Genomic DNA, 19,035 nt, shown 5'->3' on the forward strand with positions numbered 1-19,035 from the left:
GGGATGCAACACACTGTATGTTTTGCTCAGTGAAGGAGACCCAGTCAGAAAAAACCTGCGACACAAAACCAGAGTAGCCCACAAGCAGCTGCAAAGTATGGCCCAAAAATCAAAACAAAACAAAAATCTCATGACTGACTAGTTCTTTTAAAGTTCATACTGTTCATTCAAGACAGTACTGAAGTGGGGCTGGAGTGACAGCACAGCGGGTAGGGCGTTTGCCTTGCACGCAGCTGACCCGGGTTCAATTCTCAGCATCCCTGAGCACTGCCAGGAGTGATTCCTGAGCACAAAGCCAGGAGTAACCCCTAAGCATCACCAGGTGTGACCCAAAAGCAAAAATAAAAAAAAGACGGCATTGAAGAACCAGAGAGAGAGTACAGAGGTTAAGGTATTTGCCTTACATGCAGCCAACCCCTATTCAATCCTTAGCAACACATATGCATTCCTAAGCATAATCTAGAAGTGATCCCTGAGTACAATGAGGTATGGCCTGAGCCCCCAACCCCTGAAAAAGACAGTATCAAACACAGCAAATACCTCTATGATAAGAGGTCTATATCATGTGCATTATAATTCAAGAATAAAAATAAAATTAACTCAATAAAAATGGGTTCCATGGGCTCATGGTCAGCTCTGTCTCATTATTAGAGCCCAGAGCTGTGTCACTGCCAACACTGTCACTCTTTTGTCTATCTCTACAGATTCTGATGCACGACATTGGTTGCAGCTAAGTCCTACTGATGCTTCAAACTTAACAGATAGCAACGAATGCCTTGTGGATGACTGCAGAATAATTGCTGGAGGGAACCTCACTGGCTGGCACCCAGACTCTGCTACTGTGTTATGGAGACGGATCTTGGGGATCCTTGGAGATGTGAATAATATCCAGTCACCGAAGATCCATGCCAAAGTTTTTGGCTATCTCTATGAACTCTGGTATAAACTAGCAAAGATAAGGGATAACCTAGCAAAAGCCTGGATAACCAGTCTTCTCCATCCCCTCCGGTCCTCATTCCACCACTCAGAATGTTTGCATCATGGCTGTTTAAGGCAACTATATTGCCTAATGAATATAAGGAAGGTAAACTACAAGCCTACAGACTTATCTGTGCCATGATGACCAGACGCCAGGATGTGCTGCCAAACTCAGACTTCCTGGTACATTTTTACCTTGTGATGCATCTGGGATTAACCAACGAGGATCAGGGATGGAAGATCTCCAAGCCTACTCGGATTTGGGCCGAGCATCCTCCACCCAGATCCTCCAAATTCCAGTAGGCGGGGGCCACACCCACCAACTGGCCCCCTGGCGCTGTGTAATCCCATCAACGGCCAAGACTCAGAGACTATAAAAACTAGCTCCTGGAACCGCACGGCCGCATTTGCGGCCGCGCGACATTTTATTATAACATCTTATTATCTCATTCCTACTTTGGACAAACTAGCAGGTTACCGAATGTAGCCTGCCCACACGGCAGAGTCTGGCAAACTCCCCGTGGCGTACCCAATATGCTAAATACCAGTAACAATGATGGGTCTCTTTCTCCTAAAGAGCCTTGAATATAATCTCAGGGCTAAGATGAAGGAGACGTTACTGGGGCCTGCTCGAGGCAATCGACGAATAACAGGATGATTTGTGATTTGTGATTTGTGAATAAAAATGGGCACATTAGGCTGTGGTGATAGCACAGCAGGAAGGACACTTGCACCTCATATGGTCCCCATGAACCCTGCAGGAGTGATCCCTGAGCAGAGCCAGAAGTCAACCTTGAGCACCACCAGATATAGACCAAAAAAAAAAAAAAAAGGAAAAAAAGGGCAAAGGTTGTGAACAGACATTTCTTTAAAAAAGAAAACAAAAAAAGGTGTGGGGGGCCAGAACAGTGGACAAAGCACTTAACTTGCACACAGCCAACCCAAATTGAATCTGGCATCTCATATGGTGCCCCAAGCACCGCCAAGAGTGATTCCTGAATGCGGAACCCTTGAGTATCACCGGGTGTTACCCAAAAACAAAAACAAAATTGTGGACCTGGAGAGATAGTACAATGGGTAGGACGCTTGCCTTGCATGCAGGAGACCCAGGTTAGAACCCCAGTATCCCATATGGTCCCCTGAGCCTGCCAGCAATAATTTCTGGGCACAAATAACTGACCATCGCCACATATATACACATATATGTACAGTGATATTGTAAAGTATATGTTTTGCATGTGTGAGGCCTTACATTTGATCCCCAGAACTACCCCCAACATCGATAACAAGTTATAACAAACATTGCCAGGTGTAATTCCTTGTGCATCCCTGACATAGAAACAAGCATTTATGTAGGTATGTACAGGAACAAGTGTGAAACCTGACACTAAAGATAAATACTTCATGGGGATGTGAAGAGCCTGGAAACCTCATACAAACTAGTGAAGATATAAAAAGGTACTGCATTTTGAAAAAAAAGACTGGAAGTTCCTCATAATGTGAAACACAGAGTTACCAAATGACCCAGCAATTCTACTCCTAGGTATATATCCCCCCCAAACCAGAAAATGCATGTCCACATAAACTCTTGTAAGTTCACAGTAATATTATTCACAATAGTTCAAATGTTTAAATATGATAAATATCTATGAACTGATGAATAGATAAACTATGTGGTATATTCATAAACTATGTAGTATAGTCATAGAAGAGAAAAATAATCAGGAAATTTTTTAAAAGAAATGAAAGGCTGGGAATGTGGCTTGATGCATAAGACCCTGGGTTCAGCCCAGAACTACTAAACAAAAATTACTAATACATGCTACATTGTAAATAAACATTGAAAACACTAGGCTACATAAAACACCAGACCCAAAAGACAACATATGATATGATTCCAATTATATGACATTTCCAGAACAGCAAATCCACAGAGACAGAAAGCAGACAAATTAATGGTTGTCGAGGGACAAACAGAACAAAAAAATGAGAAATTTTTATAACTTTTTTTTGTTTTGTTTTGGGGCCACACTCAGGGCTTACTGCAGGTATTGTAGTCAGATCATTCCTGGTAGGGCTTGGGAGACCATACTGGGTGCTAGGGACTGAACCTAGGTTGGCATATGAACAAAAATGTTCTACCCACTGTACTGTATCTTCAGCCCTTTTACAAATGATTTTTAAGGTAATATAAAATGTTCTGAAATTAACAGTGGGGGCAGGAGAAACAGTACAGCAGGTAGGGTGCTTGCTTTGCCAGCACCCAACCCAGGTTTCATCCCCACCATGCTATATGGCCCCCATGTTCTGCCAGAAGTAATTCCTGAGTGCAGAACTGGCAGTGCCAGGAGTAACCTCTGAGCAGCTTCAGGTGTGGCCCAAAAACCAAATAAATAAATAAATAATTAAATAGAGATGGTTGTACAAAACCACTTAATTGTTAAGTATTAAGAGGGTGAACTGTATTGCATATAAGTTATACATTAATAAAGCTTCTATTTAAAAATAGACCCTTAGGGCTGGAGCAATAGCACAGCGGGTAGGGCGTCTGCCTTGCACACGGCCGACCCGGGTTCGATTCCCAGCATCCCATATGGTCCCCTGAGCACGGCCAGGAGTGATTCCTAAGTGCAGAGCCAAGAGTAACCCCTGTGCATCGCTGGGTGTGACCCAAAAAGAAATAAATAAATAAATAAATAAAAATAGAACCTTGGGGCTGGAGTGATAGTACAGTGGGTCGGGCATTTGTCTTGCACACAGCAGACCCGGGTTGATTCCCAGCATCCCATATAGTCCCCCTAGCACCGCCAGGAGTAATTCCTAAATGCAAAGCCAGGAGTAACCCCTGGGCATCGCCGGGTGTTACCCAAAAACAAAAAAAAATAATAATTAAAAAAATAAAATAGCCCCTTGGGCTGGAGCAATAGCACAGCGGGTAGGCATTTGCCTTGCACGCAGATGACCCAGGTTCGATTCTCAGCATCCCATATGGTCCCCCGGAGCACCGCAACAGAAGTAACCCCTGTGCAACACCAGGTGTGACCCAAAAAGCACAAATAAATAAATAAAAATAGTCCCTTTCAAGAAGCTATATAATCCAGTAAGTAAAGCAAATGCACAAGGCCCAGGTTCTATCCCTGGCATCCCATATAGTCATCAAGCACTGCCAGGAGTAATTGCTGATTGCAAAGTCAGGAATAACCCCTGATCATCCTGGGGTATGGCCAAAAAACAACTGTGGGTACAATAAATGTTATTTTGTTAAGAGAGAAAGTTTCAAGTTTAAAGAGTTAAAGTTATTTTTATGTTATACAGAATCAGTTGTAATTTATTTAAATTCTTTAGTGCTTTTAAGAATACTTGATCAGGGGCTGGAGCAATAGCACAGTGGGTAGGGCTTTTGCCTTGTATGCGGCCAACCCTGGTTCGATTCCCAGCATCCCCATATGGTCCCCTGAGCACCGCCAGGGGTAGTTCCTGGGTGTATGAGCCAGGAGTGACCCCTGTGCATCACCGGGTGTGACCCAAAGGAAGAAAAAAGAAAAAAAAAGAATACATGCTCATCTGATATAAAATAATAGCTCAGTCTTTATGCCACAAGGAAAGAATGTCTCAATTCAAATTTGAATTTCAAATTTTCCTTTATTTAGGTAAACCAAAGCGGTAAAATTAAAAAATCCCAATGCAAGACCAAACTCAACAATTGTTATGAGTCCAAATATCCTAGTTTATCAGTCTGCAGATGGTTTCCACATGCAGCTGTCAGAGCCAGCCACTGCCAGCACATCTGCAGCTAATGTCTCACCTTCATGCACAGCTCCGCCTTGTCAAAGCCCATCAACATGTTGATAATGTCAAACCCAGAGGTAGATTTATTCTTCTGATGGACTCCTCGAATAAGTGCACACAAGGTCTGCAGAAATCAGAGAAAAGTCTTTCTAGAGAAAATGAAGTCTCAAAACAAACCTCACATTGCAAGCTCAGACACTCTCTTTCGAAAATGACATTCATGTGCTGTTACTCTGAGTTCTAACACAGTCTAAATCTTGGGGCTGGAGAGATACTACAGAGGGTAGGGAGTTTACCTTGCATGTGGATGACCCAGGTTCAATTTCCGGCACCCTATATGGTCACAGGAGCCTGCCAGGAGTGATCCCTGAGCATCCCCAGGTATGACCCAGAAATAAATAAAAAAAGGATCACTCCTTTTTAAAGAACCATATAGAATGCCAGGGCTCGAACCCAGTTATGCCACATGCAAGGCAAGAAACCTATGCACTGTTCAATGCGAGGAGGGGCAGGTGACACAGTGACGCTCAGGTCAGGTAAGCAATGCTGGAAGTCAACAGGCTATACCCAGGTAGTACGTGGGGAGAACAGTGATTTTGTTGTTGTTGTTGTTGTTCATTTATTTTGAGTGAAAGGTCCTTTTGAGAATCTGATAAAAGTTATTTCTGGGTTTTTTTTTTTTTTTTTTTGCTTTTTGGGTCACACCCGGCAAAGCACAGGGGTTACTCCTGGTTCTGCATTCAGGAATTACCCCTGGTGGTGCTCAGGGGACCATATAGGATGCTGGGAATCGAACCTGGGTCAGACGCGTGCAAGGCAAACGCCCTACCCACTGTGCTATTGCTCCAGCTCCCAAAAGTTATTTCTTAATGTATATATGGACACTAAATATTTTTCAGAAAGTCAAAGAACACCTCAGATTAAGAATTCCTCAGAGATACACAAAAGAATCTCGGAACCAAGCAGCTCGCTTCAGAGTTGCCTGACTTTAAGCCAGACTGACTTCACTGGGGTGCCTCAGACAGAGAGCAGGCATCATCCCCCCACCTACCCCCTAAGAATCCGGGCAGCCACCAACTTCAAGAACCCAATGAAAAGCACAGGTACGCGGGTTCAGTGATGGCAAACTCCAGGCCTCAAGGGACAGAAGATGGGCCGGTCCTTCTCATCTCCTCATCCCTTTGGGACCCTGGAGGTCACACCCATGAACTGCCTCTGGCTGCTATTTAAGCTCCAGCCATAATTCAGAGACACACAGAAGAATCTCGGAACTGAACAGCTTGCTGCAGAGATTTCTCCAGATCCTAATTATATAAAATTTTAGAATTCCAGGAGCGCATGGTCACTCTTGCAGCCGCACAACATCTTACGCTGTTCATAGCAAGCAATACAGAATAAATTATCTAGCATCTGCCTTTTCGGCAGGTTTAACTGGTGGCAAGAAAATTCAAAATAATGGTGGTGGGACGATGTAATGGTGGTGGGCTGGTGTTGAAATATTGAATGTAATCCATTATTGTGAACAACTTTATGAAAATAAATTTGAAAAGAAAATATTTTTGACTTTAAAAAAGTAAAAGGCCCTCCCGTTGATCGTCGATTTGCTCGAGCGGGCCCAGTAACGTCTCCATTGGGACTTTGTTGTTACTGTGTCTGGCATATCAAATACTCTCGGTAGCTTGCCGGGCTCTCCGAGAGGGGCAGAGGAATCGAACTCGGGTCAGCCATGTTGGCCGCTTGTAAGGCGAACGCCCTACCCACTGTGCTATCGCTCCTGAGAATTTAAACAAGTGGACTCTTACAATTTGGGCTACTGACTTAATAAAGCAAACAGTTAAATAAAAAAAAAGAATTCCTCAATCTAGGGGTTAGAAATATAGCTCAACAGTAGAGCACTTGTCTTATATGTATGATAGTCTGCATTCAAGTCACAGCACTTACAAAAAAAAGGAACTCCAAAGCTAGTGAGGAACTACAGGGGGTAAGGCTCTTGCCCTGCATGTGGCTGACCCCAGGTTCAGTCACCGACACCACATACGGTTCCCTGAACACTACCAGGAGTGTTTAAGTTCAATTTCAAGTGTTCAAGTGCTCTGAGCAAAGAGCCAGGAGCAGTCCCTGAGAACTGTCAGATGTGGCCCAGACCCCAACCCACCCCCCAAAGTAATACTATCTTTTGAACTTCGCTTTAAGTAAACATCCAAACCTTAATTTCCTTTCTTCAAGTAATAAGAATTCTGTCAAACCATTTATATATGTGGACAAACTACAAATGAACAAAATGCTGCCAGAGCAATAGTACAGCAGATAGGGCATTTGCCATGCAGGTGGCCTACGTGGGTTCAATCCCTGGTATTCCATATGGTCCCTGAAGCTAGCAAAAAAAATTAAAAAATAAAAAATAATAAAGACTCTTCCAGGGTTGATGCAAAAGCACAGTGGGTAGGGCGTTTGCCTTACATGCAGCCGACCCGGGTTCAATCCCCAACATCCCATATTGTTCCTCGAGCACCACCAGGAGTAATTCCTGAGTGCATGAGCCAGGAGTAACCCCTGTACATCGCCGTGTGATCCAGAACACCACCAGGTATTAACCAAAAAATAACAAAATGGCTAATATAGGAATTCATTTGTTTAACAAGGAAGATAGCTAAGCAAACAAAATTTACTTAAATGACGAAGACAGAAAACCCAACACCAAAGGGCAACTTTATTGAGATTTCTCAGGTTCCAACAGGTGTGTTTCAATTCTTTTTCCTATTAAGACTTTCCCAAGGGGCTGGAGCAATAGCAGTGGGCAGGGTGTTTGCCTTGCACGCGGCTGACCCGGGTTCAATTCCCAGCATCCCATATGGTCCCCTGAGCACTACCAGGAGTAATTCCTGAGTGCAGAGCCAGGAGTAACCCCTGTGCATCTCCGGGTGTGATCCAAAAAGCAAAAAAATTTAAAAAAATAAAAAATAATAAACACTCTTCCAGTGCTGGAGCGATAGCACAGTGGGTAGGGTGTTTGCCTTGCACACAGCCGACCCAGGTTTAATCCCCAGCATTCCATATTGTTCCCCAAGCACCGCCAGGAGTAATTCCTGAGTGCATGAGCCAGGAGTAACCCCTGTGCATCACCGTGTGACCCAAAGAGCAAAAAAAAAGACTTTTCCAGTCTCCCAGCCATGTACCTGTAAAGCATTGACAACTCGAATCGGATGCTCTTCTCCCAAAGCCTGGATGCAGCGTTGAAACAAGCAATTAATATTGTCCTTGATCTTCATTAACTCCTCACCATCAAGAGATTCCAGCTTGCCTTCCAGGTACTCTAAATTCACCTACAAGGAAAAAACAAAAGCCTCAGTATATTTTTAGCATAGCACCCAGAACTCATGAGAGATGTAATCTAAGTTAACAAGACAATACACAGATGTCATCAAGTCTTACCTTCATGAGGAAGAGTTCCTCCCAAAATCGAGGAGTGCACTTACTGGGGTCCTCCGCCTGAAACCAGAAGACAAGCAAATTCAACATCCCCAAGAGTGATTCCTGAGTGCAGAGCCAGAAGTAACCCCTGGGCATTGCTGGTTGTAACCCAAAAAGCAAAAAATAAACAAGCATTTAACTATTTCTACAGCACTTCAATACGCCAATATGGATTGCATCCTCTGTATAAAGATTTTTTTTTTTTTTTTCAGTTTTTGGGCCACAACCAGCAGTGGTCAGGGCTTTCTCCCGGCTCTAAGCTCAGGCATCACTCCTTGCAGGCTTGGTGGACCACATTGGGTGCCAGAATGGAACCCAAGTTAACTGTGTACAAGTCACTATACCTATCCACTATACTACTGCTCTAGTCCCATCCTCTATGTAAGGATTTTAATATACTTTTTTCCTAATTCAACTAGGTCCAAAAGGTTGACAAAATATAGTTCTAAAATCTATAATTTCTTAGCAAAAATTTTCACACAGAAATTCTGCAGATTTCTAATTGATAAGCAAAATAAGTAAAATAACTACTTCAAAGCAAATTCAATAAATTGTTTTATTATTATCTTAACCTTAAGTTGATCTTTTCAAATTACTACCAAGTATCTTCATTAGATAAGAATTGATAGAGGTGGGCTGGAGAGATAGCACAGCGAGTAGGGCATTTGCCTTGCACGTGGCCGACCTGGGTTCGATTCCCAGCATCCCATATGGTCCCCTGAGCACCACCAGGAGTAACTCCTGAGTGCAGAGCCAGGAGTAACCCTTGTGCATCACCAGGTGTGACCCAAAAAGCAAAAAAAAAAAAAAAAAAGAATTAATATAGGGGGTTTTGAGGGGAAGGAGGGGGCCAGAGAGACAGTACAGCAGGAAGGGCACTTCCCTTGCATGCAGCTGATCCAAAAATAAAAAATAAAATGTAAAATTAAAATTGATTGCCAGAAAAATAGTACTGGAAGTAAGACAAATTTGCCTTGCAAGTTGCCCACTCTGGTTCAATTCCCCCCCACCACATATGGTTCCCTAAGCACCATCAAGGGTCACTACTGAGCAGAGCCAGAAACGGCACCTAAACACACCAAAGTGTGACCAAAAAAAAAAAAATTAGTAAATTATCTAAACAATTAGAGTTCTAGGGCCAAATGTAACTGAAGCAACTTAGAAAGTACTTAGTTCAGATCATAAGGAAGACAAGTCCTGGGGCTGGAGACAGTTCAGCAGGTAAGGTACACAAAGTGGACCCCAGGTACAATCCCTGGCATGCATGCAGTTCCCTGAGCCCCACCAGGAGAGATCCCTGAGTGCAGAGCCAGAAATAAGCCCTGATCAGAGTCAGGTTTGGCCCAAATCCCACTCCACACCACCCCCCCAAAAAAGACAGGGCTTTTTTCCCATTTTATTTAAACACCAAGGTTTACAAAGTTTTTTATGATGATTTGTTACAAGAATTCAATATTCCAACACCAATCCCACCACCACTGCCACCTTCCCTCCACCACTGTCTCCAATTTCCCAACCACACTTCAAGCCTACCCCCATAGTAGACCCACAATAATTTATTTCATATTGCTTTTTACTACTAAATGGCTAATGGAACAATCAAAAATTACTTCAGTAAAAGAAAATTTGTGAAAACTTATATTTCACCGTGGGGACATTAAGTCCTTTTCTGAGGTTTTACTGAGTTGTTGCTACAAGTTGAGCCTTCTGTGTTAATGTCTTGTTAGCTGAGATTAGTTGGCTTCTAGCTACATTCCCATCCAATCTGGTGTGCTCCTACTGGGATGTTAGGATCATAAAGTTTGGAAGTGTCATGAGGTTGCAAATGTAGCAACTGTAGCACTGTAGCACTGTCCTCCCTTGTTCATCGAGAGGGCCCAGTAACTCTCCACTGTGAGACTTGTTACTGTGTTTGGCACATTGAATACTTCAGGGGTAGCTTTCCAGGCTTTGTCATGTGGGCAAGATACTCTCGGTAGCTTGCCAAGCTCTCCAAGAGGGGCAGAGGAATCGAACTTGGGTCTGCCAGGTCTGCCGCATGCAAGGCAAACGCCCTACCGCTGTAGCCACACACTCAATTGTTTTACTAAGCTCATGACAATAATCATAAGGACAAATAACAATCTATATGATATATATGAAGAATTTTTTTTGCTTTTTTTAGGGGGGTATTGGGGGCTTTACTCACACATGGGAGTGTTCAAGGATTACCCTGGCTCTGTGCTCAGGGGTCACTGGATGTGCTCAGGGGACCATGTGGTGCCAGGGAGAGAACCAGAGTTGTGCAAGCCAGGCAAGTACCTTAACCCCTATACTATCTTTCCAGTCCACAACATAGTATTTTCTCCCACTTCCCCCTCACTCCCTTATCTTCTCCCTCTGAAGAACTAAAAGGGGGCAGATAAAGTTGACCTTATTTCTCACTTTGCAACAATAAACTAAGTCAGGGTGTACAGCAAGTCAGGGTTTCAGGCCTTACCATGAAGATTTCATCATACATCAACACGACTTTTTCCTTCAATGGTTTTTTGGATGCTGAAGATTTCCGGAGCAAACCCCCTCGTTTCTCTACCTGTGACATGGTTAGAGAATCTGTGAAGAAAAAATAAGTCAGTGCTAGAAATGCTAGAGTGCCTCCACACTAAAATACCTATCAATAGAAAACTTTTAGGGAGAAGTAATGATAAATAGCTAGCATCCTGCATATCTGTCCAACACCACATCCCCTGAAGAGGTAATGTCACGGTTTAAATCATTACTTCGCCTACAGCACAACACATCTGACATCCTTAAAACATGCCAGTAGATGAGGCATAAAGAAGATCCAAAACCAAGCAGAAAAGTATAACTAGCCCCATCTATAATAGGCCTGGTCATATATTTGAGGTTGATGGAAAGTAGACTGCAAAGCACACACAACCCACAGTCTCATGGTAAAGTTAAATTTCAAGTATTGATCGAGCTTGGGACCATTAAGGCAGGAAGTGTGCTGCAGACTGATGTGCTCTATTGATTTCCCCAAAGTAAGTAGGGTCCTCATCATTGCAAAGTACTTGGCCTTCACTGCCTCATAAATCACACTGCACTTGACTGTCTTCAGAAATTCCTCTTAGAAAGAGACCCAAGGCAGAAAATAATAGTTATGAAAGTCAGAAATTAAATCTGATTTCAAAAGTAACTAAATATATCAACTTACTCCTTTTGAATTGAATTATATGTAATACAATTGCTGATCAAATTTCAACATATTTTTTAATTCTATATAAAAACAGTTCTATGAATCATGCCCATATTTTCCCATCTTGCTTCAAGGAAATTTCTATTTTATTTTTCAACAGGAACTTGAAATACCACAAGTCTCACCTATGAACATACACATATACCTCACATCTCAGAATCTGTTATTGACAAATTTTTTTTTTTGTTTTGAGGCCACATATAGAGTTCAGGGGAACTACTCCTGGCTCTGTACTTGAGGACTGTTCCAAGTGGAAGGGACTATGCAGTTTTGGGTACCAAACCCAGGCCTCCTTAGTTCAAAGCATGTGCCCAGGGTTCATTCCACTAAGCTCTCTCTAGCACTTGACAACATTTTTTATTTAAATCCTATGTCTCTAGAGGCTAGGGAGATAGTCCAAAGAGTTGAGGTGCATGTATAACATGTGGGAGGCCCAGGATCAAACCCTGGCACAGCTAGGAGAGATTCCTGGGAGCAGCCCCCAGCACAGCAGGTGGGGCCATTTAGTGACTGATACTCAAGGGCTGCTGACTCTGCCTGGGGGTTGCCCCTGGTAGTGCTCTGGCCTTTGTGGTGCTGGAGACTAAACATGGCAGGCAAGTGTTTTAAGCCCTGTCCTCTCTCTCCAGGCCAGACCCCTTTTGTGGCCTCACTAAGTTCTCAAATTCCACTATGGTCCAGAGAAAACTGAAGGCAAAATTAGCAACCACAAAAAGACAAGATTCTTTTAGCCAATTTATACTATATTGATCATGGCTTTGCCTTAGAGCATGAAATACGCCCTCTGTTCAAAACATTGCTGTGTCTTTTAAATAGGCTGTCAAGAATAAGATGTCCTTATCGAGATAAAATAAATTGGAAATCAAGAAGACCCTATTAAAATAAATCAAAAGCAATGCAATTCTAAACTTAGTGGATATAGATCTCCTGTGTACTCAACTTCAACCAGTTGATTAGGAGGAATTGCGGGAATCACAATTCCTAGATGTGAAAAGCTCATGTTTACAAACATCCCCCCAAGAGAATTTATAATTGGATTACAGCTAATCAATGTCCACCCCAAATCTAATACATTCACTTTCTCTATTTCAGAATCAATATTCTCTGATAAGAAATAGGAAAAGAAAGAAAAACAATTCTAATCCAAAGCACCAAATTTCCTAAGAAATTAAATTCTTTTCATCACGCTTCCTTCTATCTGAAGCAGGGTCAAAATACCAAGGGTCTCAGCTCATTACTCTCTGTCATTATCTTAGGTGACTGGAATTTACCACCCAAGCAGAAATGTGACTGGCTCTGACATCACTATGCCTCTTCCTGCCATGAAACATAGCTAAGAAGAGCATTTCTAGGATGATGGAGTAGAAAATAGAAAACTCTTAGAGAAGCTGTTTTGTTTTGTTTTGTTTTGATGGGGGAGATCTCAGAAATTAAGTCCATACTCCTAAATTTGATAGAAAAAGATCTGAATCATAAAGGAGTAAACTGCCTAACATCATTAAAAGAGAGCAATCTGTTTACAGATCCCAGAGATTTTTTTTTTCTCTTCTACAATCCTCATCTACTGTAGAGTGCGGTGTTCTCCAACCTTTGTAGACCTACAGGTCAGAGAAAATAAGAAAAATAATTCACAGGCCAGCTAACACTGTCACTGCCACTATCCTCCCGTTGTTCATCAATTTGCTCGAGCGGGCACCAGTAATGTCTCCATTGGGAGAGTTGTTGTTACTGTTTTTGGCATACTGAATTACTCATGCATAGCTTGCCAGGCTTTATCGCTCGGGCAGAATACTCTCGGTAGCTTGCTGAGCCCTCCAAGAGAGGCGGAGGAGTCGAATCCGGGTCGGCCGCGTACAAGGCAACAAGCCCTACCTGCTATGCTATCACTCCGGCCCAACGCAAGTAGTATTTTTTTTTTTTTAAATTTTATTTATTTTGCTTTTTGGGTGACACCTGGCGATGCACAGGGGTTCCTCCTGGCTCTGCACTCAGGAATGACTCCTGGCGGTGCTCAGGGGACCATATGGGATGCTGGGAATCGAACCCGGGTCGGCCGCTTGCAAGGCAAACGCCCTACCTGCTGTGCTATTGCTCCAGCCCCGCAAGTAGTATTTTATTAAATTAAATGTTAATTACAATAAAGCTCCTAAATCACATAGCCACTACCTGATTACAGATTGCCACAAAATTTCTACAAAGAGGGGGTTAGACACCCAAAAGGAGAGAGAGAACAAAAGGGAATACCCTGCCACAGAGGCAGGGTGGGAAGGGGGAATGGAGGGCGGGAGGGATACTGGGACCCGAGGTGGTGGAAATTGGGCAGTGGTGGAGAGATGGGTGTTTGATCATTGTACAATTGAAACCCAAGCACAAAAATTTGTAAATCTGCAACTGTACCTCATGGTGTTTCACTAACAAAAATTTTTTAAAAAATGTAAATGATGGAGAATGGGCACTGGTGGAGGGATGGGTACTGGATCATTGTATAACTGAAACCCAAGTACAAAAATTTGTAAGTATACAACTGTACCTCATGGTGTTTCACTAATAAAAATTTAAAAAAAGAGAGAGAGAGGGTTAGAGAGATAGCACAATACCCAACCCAGGTTCAATCCATGGCATCCCATATGATCCCTGAGCACTGCCAAGAGAAATTCCTGAGTGCAGAGCCAGAAGTAACCCCTGAGCATGACCAAAAAAAATTCACACTTTTTTTGGTGTTATCCAAAAAAGAAAAAAAGAAAGAAATTTCAATGGACAACACTGCTCCAGAGACCAAAGGTTGAGAAACAGGGATACAATGAACAAGCACCGGCTGAGTGATGGCAGAACCAAAACTATAGAACACAAGATGACCAGAGAACACTGAGTAAGTCACTGTGTGTAGAATAACACTGTTCTATCCTTCCTGCATAACCTCAGGAATAGTTGATAGTTTATTGGACTGAGGAAAAGATAAAACACCTTAAGAGGTATCTTGCCCTTGAGCAGTCAGGAAGGGCTTTCTTATGTTGATTTGGCTACCTGACTGGGTGGAGTGTCAGCCCAGACTAGAAGGGAGCTGGAGAAGGAGAGAGCGGGGCTGAAAGATGGACTACCGAGAGACTAGCAAGGGGAACATGTGCTTGAGAGAACCTAGGCCCTCCACAACATAAGTTCTTCTATGGGATAAACTTCCTTGTAATAAACTGCCACTAAGATCAACCGGCCTGGCCCTCGTCTCTTCCTTCATCTGCCCTTGGCCAACAGCCGTCCCGATGCAGGCTACACACAGCGGCTCTAGGGCACCGAACGCGGGCGGTGAGATAGAGCCGTCCAGAGAGCCCGCGAACACACAACCTTCTGCGTGCATAGTTTTTTACAACTGTGCATCTCAGTTTTCTTCCAAGTAAAACAAGGGAACCAGACTAGACAAACTACTTGATGATTCTTTCAGTAAAGGCCCTCCCGTTGTTCGTCGATTTGTTCGAGCGGGCCCAGTAATGTCTCCGTTGGAGACTTTGTTGCTACTGTGTCTGGCATATCGAATACGTCACGGGGGGCTTGCCAGGCTCTGCCGTGCGGGCGAGATACTCTCGGTAGCTTGCCAGGCTCTCCAAGAGGGGCGGAGGAATCAAACTTGGGTCGGCCATGTTGGCTGCGTGCAAGGCAAACGCCCTACCACTGTGCTATCGCTCCGAAGAGTAGTTTGCCAAGTTACATGCAAGGCAAACACCCTACCTGCCATACTAGTTCTCCCGTTGGGAGAAAAAAAATTTAAAGATAAAAATTAACTTAAAAATTAATGTCTCCATTATCTAGAAAGAAAATACAGATCAGGCATTTATTCTTTCAATAAATATTTATTGACTGCCTTTTAGGTGTTACACACTAGAGCACTTGGTGGTTTTCAAGTGCTAGCCCATGGACAAATATGGGTCAAAAGGTATAAAAAAAGACTAAAAACCACTGTACTAGAGCAGAACAACTTATTAAATATTTTCGACTTGTGATCCCCTTCAGCTCAAGACATTTTTGTTGGAGCTGATTAGATAGTACCTTACATGTACCCAACCCAGGTTCAATCCCTAAAATCCCATATGGTCTCCAGAGCCCTTCCAAGAATGATACCTAAACAATGTGGAAAGTATCATGCTAAGCGAAATGAGTCAGAAAGAGAGGGATAGACATAGAAAAATTGCATTCATCTGGGGGATATAAAGCAACAAAATATGAGATCAATACCTAAGAATAGCTGAGATCAACACCAGGAGGATTACTCCATAACTTAGAGGCCAGCCGGATATTCTAGGGGAAAGGGCAGTTCAGATAGAGAAGGGAACACCAAATGAAAGGTGTTTGGAGGATCCTCCCAGGAGGGAAAATGCATGTTGAAAGTAGACTATGGACTGAACATGATTGCCACTCAATGCCTCTTTTGCAGACCACAACACCCAAAAGGAGAGAGAGAACAAAGGGGAATGCCCTGCCACAGAGGCAGGGTGGGAGGGGGGGTGGGGGGAAATGGGCACTGGTGGAGGGATGGGTATTTGATCATTGTATGACCGAAACTCAGGCACAAGGATTTGTAAATCTACAACTGTACCTCATGGTGCTTCACTAATAAAAAAAAAAAAAAAAAAAAAAAAAAAAAAGAATGATACCTAAGTGCAGAGCCAGTAGTAAGCCAACTCTGAGCACCACCAGGTGTGATCCCCCAGAAAAAATTTGTTTTGATTTTTGGGTCACACCTGGCAATGCTCAGGAGTGACCCCTGGCTCTACACTCAGAAATTACTCCTGGCAGTGCTCAAGGGACCATACAAAATGCCAAGGATCAAACCGATATTGGCCTGTGCAAAGCTAGTGGCCTGTATACACACTCTACACTCTACACTCTCCAGTCCCCCCCAAAAAATTTTTAAAAGACATTTTTATGTGAACCCGAGTGATAATTAGATAAAATATACGAATCAAAGATTTTTCTTCACAGTTTTAATAACCTAGGGACTAGAGGATACAGCAATGATCTTCTGAAATGAAATGAAAGCAAATAAGGAGTAAGCCCTGAGTGCAGCTGAGGCGCTGCCCTCAAAAAAAAAAAAAATATCAGGCCGGAAAGACAGTGCACCCCTCAAAAAAAGTTTCTACCGGAGCCACTGAGGATAGCTCAATGGGCTGAGAGCATGTTTTGCATGCAGGAGACCCGGGTTCAACCCCCAGTATAAATCTCCAAGCACTGCTGAGCACAATCCCAAGATCTCCAGAGAACAGACACAGGTAGCTCCTGAGCACTAAGCACCACTGGGTAGAGGCCCTCTTCCCCCCCCCCACACACACACACAAAAAGCTATGGAAAATCTAAACTTAAAACCATTCATATCAATATTTCTACCCTATCCAAGAACACTCAGTCAATAAATATTATCCCTATTTTCTGGGGTTTTTTTTGGGGGGTGGGGGTTGCCTTTTGGGTCACGTCCGGCAATGCACAGAGGTTACTCCTGGCTCTTCACTCAGGAATTACTCCTGGCAGTGCTCAGGGGACCATATGGGATGCTGGGAATCGAACGCCGGTTGGCTGCGTGCAAGGCAAACGCCCTACCCGCTGTGCTATCACTCCAGCCCCTTATCCCTATTTCTAATGCCAGAACAAAGCTGCCAGGTTTAATTTTCCCATAAACTCCTGCAGAGAAATTTCCATATCTTGTGTGTGCTCTAGAAAGTGTTGCTAACCATGTGGGTACTTAGTCTTTACCCCTTAGAGAAGTAAACTCAGGAATTTCCCAAACCAACACAGGACAGAGTGAAAACAGGTATTTCCCAGTCCCTACACTATCTAGGTCTAAACACCCAGACTATATCCAATAGAAGCAATCCAGCTTTACAGAAGATAATTCAGTTCCACCCCTTCTACCCCCAATCTACAGGACCTGCCTATGTACACAAATAATATAAATGAAGAGGCTTAAATAAACACAACTATCTCAAGGTTCCCTTTCAATTTTTTTTTTACAAGAAGAAATGTATCTGCACAATCAGGAGAAACCAATTCCAAAGTGACAGAAGTATGGGAAACTGACTGAAAATCACTTTTTTCCTGACATCTCCCAGAATGAAAAGTCACTGTAGAAGTCTCTTCTCAATGAGCAGGAGACTCTTGTAATTTAATACTGTCTGTCTCCTGCTCAAGCCCTGAACTTCCTCAAGCATCGAAATGTCATTCATATCTTCAATTTCTTTCCTGGTGAACCATACAAGTCTCATGAATACAACCTAAATATAAAATAAAAATTACAAGACTTCCATAATCTTCTGAAAGACCAGAAGGTAACTATAACTTTGATAAGTACATTGAGAGACCACAGCAATAGTACAGCAGATAGGGTGCTTGCCTTGCATGTGGCTGACTCGGGTTTGATTCCTGGTACCCCATATGGTCCCTAGCCCCTCCAGGAGTAACCCCTGAGAGCAGAGCCCTGAGCACCGCCAGGTATGGACCAAATACAAAAAGGAAAAGAAAAGAAAATTGACCTTCAGTTAGTTTAGTAATTTTTAATGGGCTGTTGTTGTCGTTGTTGTTGTTGTTGTTGAGGGAGTCACACATAGCTGTGCTCAGGACTTACTCCTGGATCTGTGCTCAGGGATCATACCTGGAGGGACTTGGAAGACCATATGTGGTGCCTGAGATGAAACCAAGGTAGGTTCTGTGGCATGCAAGCATCTTACCCTCTATCTCTATAGTGGGGGAGAGGGGTGTTTGTTTTGGTTTGTGGGTCACAGCTAGCTGTGTTCAGAGCTTACTCCTGGCTCTATGCTCAGGGATCACTCCTGAGGATTCAGGGACCATACAGGGTCCTATAAACAGAACCTGAGTCAATGGGATTCAAGGGAAGTGCATTATCTCTTTTATTATTTCTTCAACCCCTAGTATAAGAAATTATGAAAATTTTTTAATAGAGGTAGTGAGATTAAAAAAGACTCAAATGGTTCAAGTTATTACATGGAATAAGTGCATATACTTATATTTCCTTATAAATTAGCAAAATAAAACATTCTTCCCCAAGATGTTTTTTCCATAATATGCCTTCGTTTACTCCAAGTTCATCCATTTGCTGGAGCGGGCCCAGTAACGTCTCCATTTTTTTTTTTTGAGACTTGTTGTTACTGTGTTTGGCATATTGAGTATGTCACAGGTAGCTTGCCAGGCTTTGCCGTGCGGGCGAGATACTCTCGGTAGCTTGCCGGGTTCTCCGAGAGGTGCAGAGGAATTGAACTCGGCTCGGCCGGGCTGGCTGCGCGCAAGGCAAATGCCCTACCACTGTACTATCCCTCCAGTTATAGCCTAAATAATAAGCTCACTAGGTCTCCTGACTAACATCTCTCCGTGCAACCTGGTTACAGCATAAATGACAATCTCCACTAAGTGTCTAACCACTCCCACCTCAACATCAACTCCAGGCCAAAGTGACAATACAGCAGGGTGCCTGTTTCATATAAGGCCAACTCAGATTCGATCCCCAGCATCCCACATGGTTTTCCAACTCTGCCAGGAGTGACTAATGAGTGCAGAACCAGAAG

General features: G+C 43.2%; 1 protein-coding gene across 2 annotated transcripts in view; it reads right to left on the reverse strand.

Moving 5' to 3' along the window:
- The window catches only part of ARMH3 (armadillo like helical domain containing 3), a 207,140-nt gene that overhangs the window by 185,728 nt on the left and 2,377 nt on the right, over positions 1-19,035 (reverse strand). For both annotated transcript variants that reach the window (XR_008793369.1, XM_056120515.1), the window contains exons 2-5: positions 10,718-10,830; positions 8,200-8,256; positions 7,944-8,090; positions 4,784-4,891 (exon numbers count right to left, since the gene is read on the reverse strand). Coding sequence is in view for 1 of the 2 variants with exons in the window: in XM_056120515.1 (XP_055976490.1) it covers positions 4,784-4,891; positions 7,944-8,090; positions 8,200-8,256; positions 10,718-10,819 (414 nt within the window). In the remaining variant the exon portion in view is untranslated. The remainder of the gene's footprint in view (positions 1-4,783; positions 4,892-7,943; positions 8,091-8,199; positions 8,257-10,717; positions 10,831-19,035) is intronic.

Source organism: Sorex fumeus, unplaced genomic scaffold (assembly GCF_029834395.1).
Source record: "Sorex fumeus unplaced genomic scaffold, SorFum_2.1 ptg000043l, whole genome shotgun sequence".
NCBI classification, from domain to species: Eukaryota; Metazoa; Chordata; class Mammalia; order Eulipotyphla; family Soricidae; genus Sorex; species Sorex fumeus.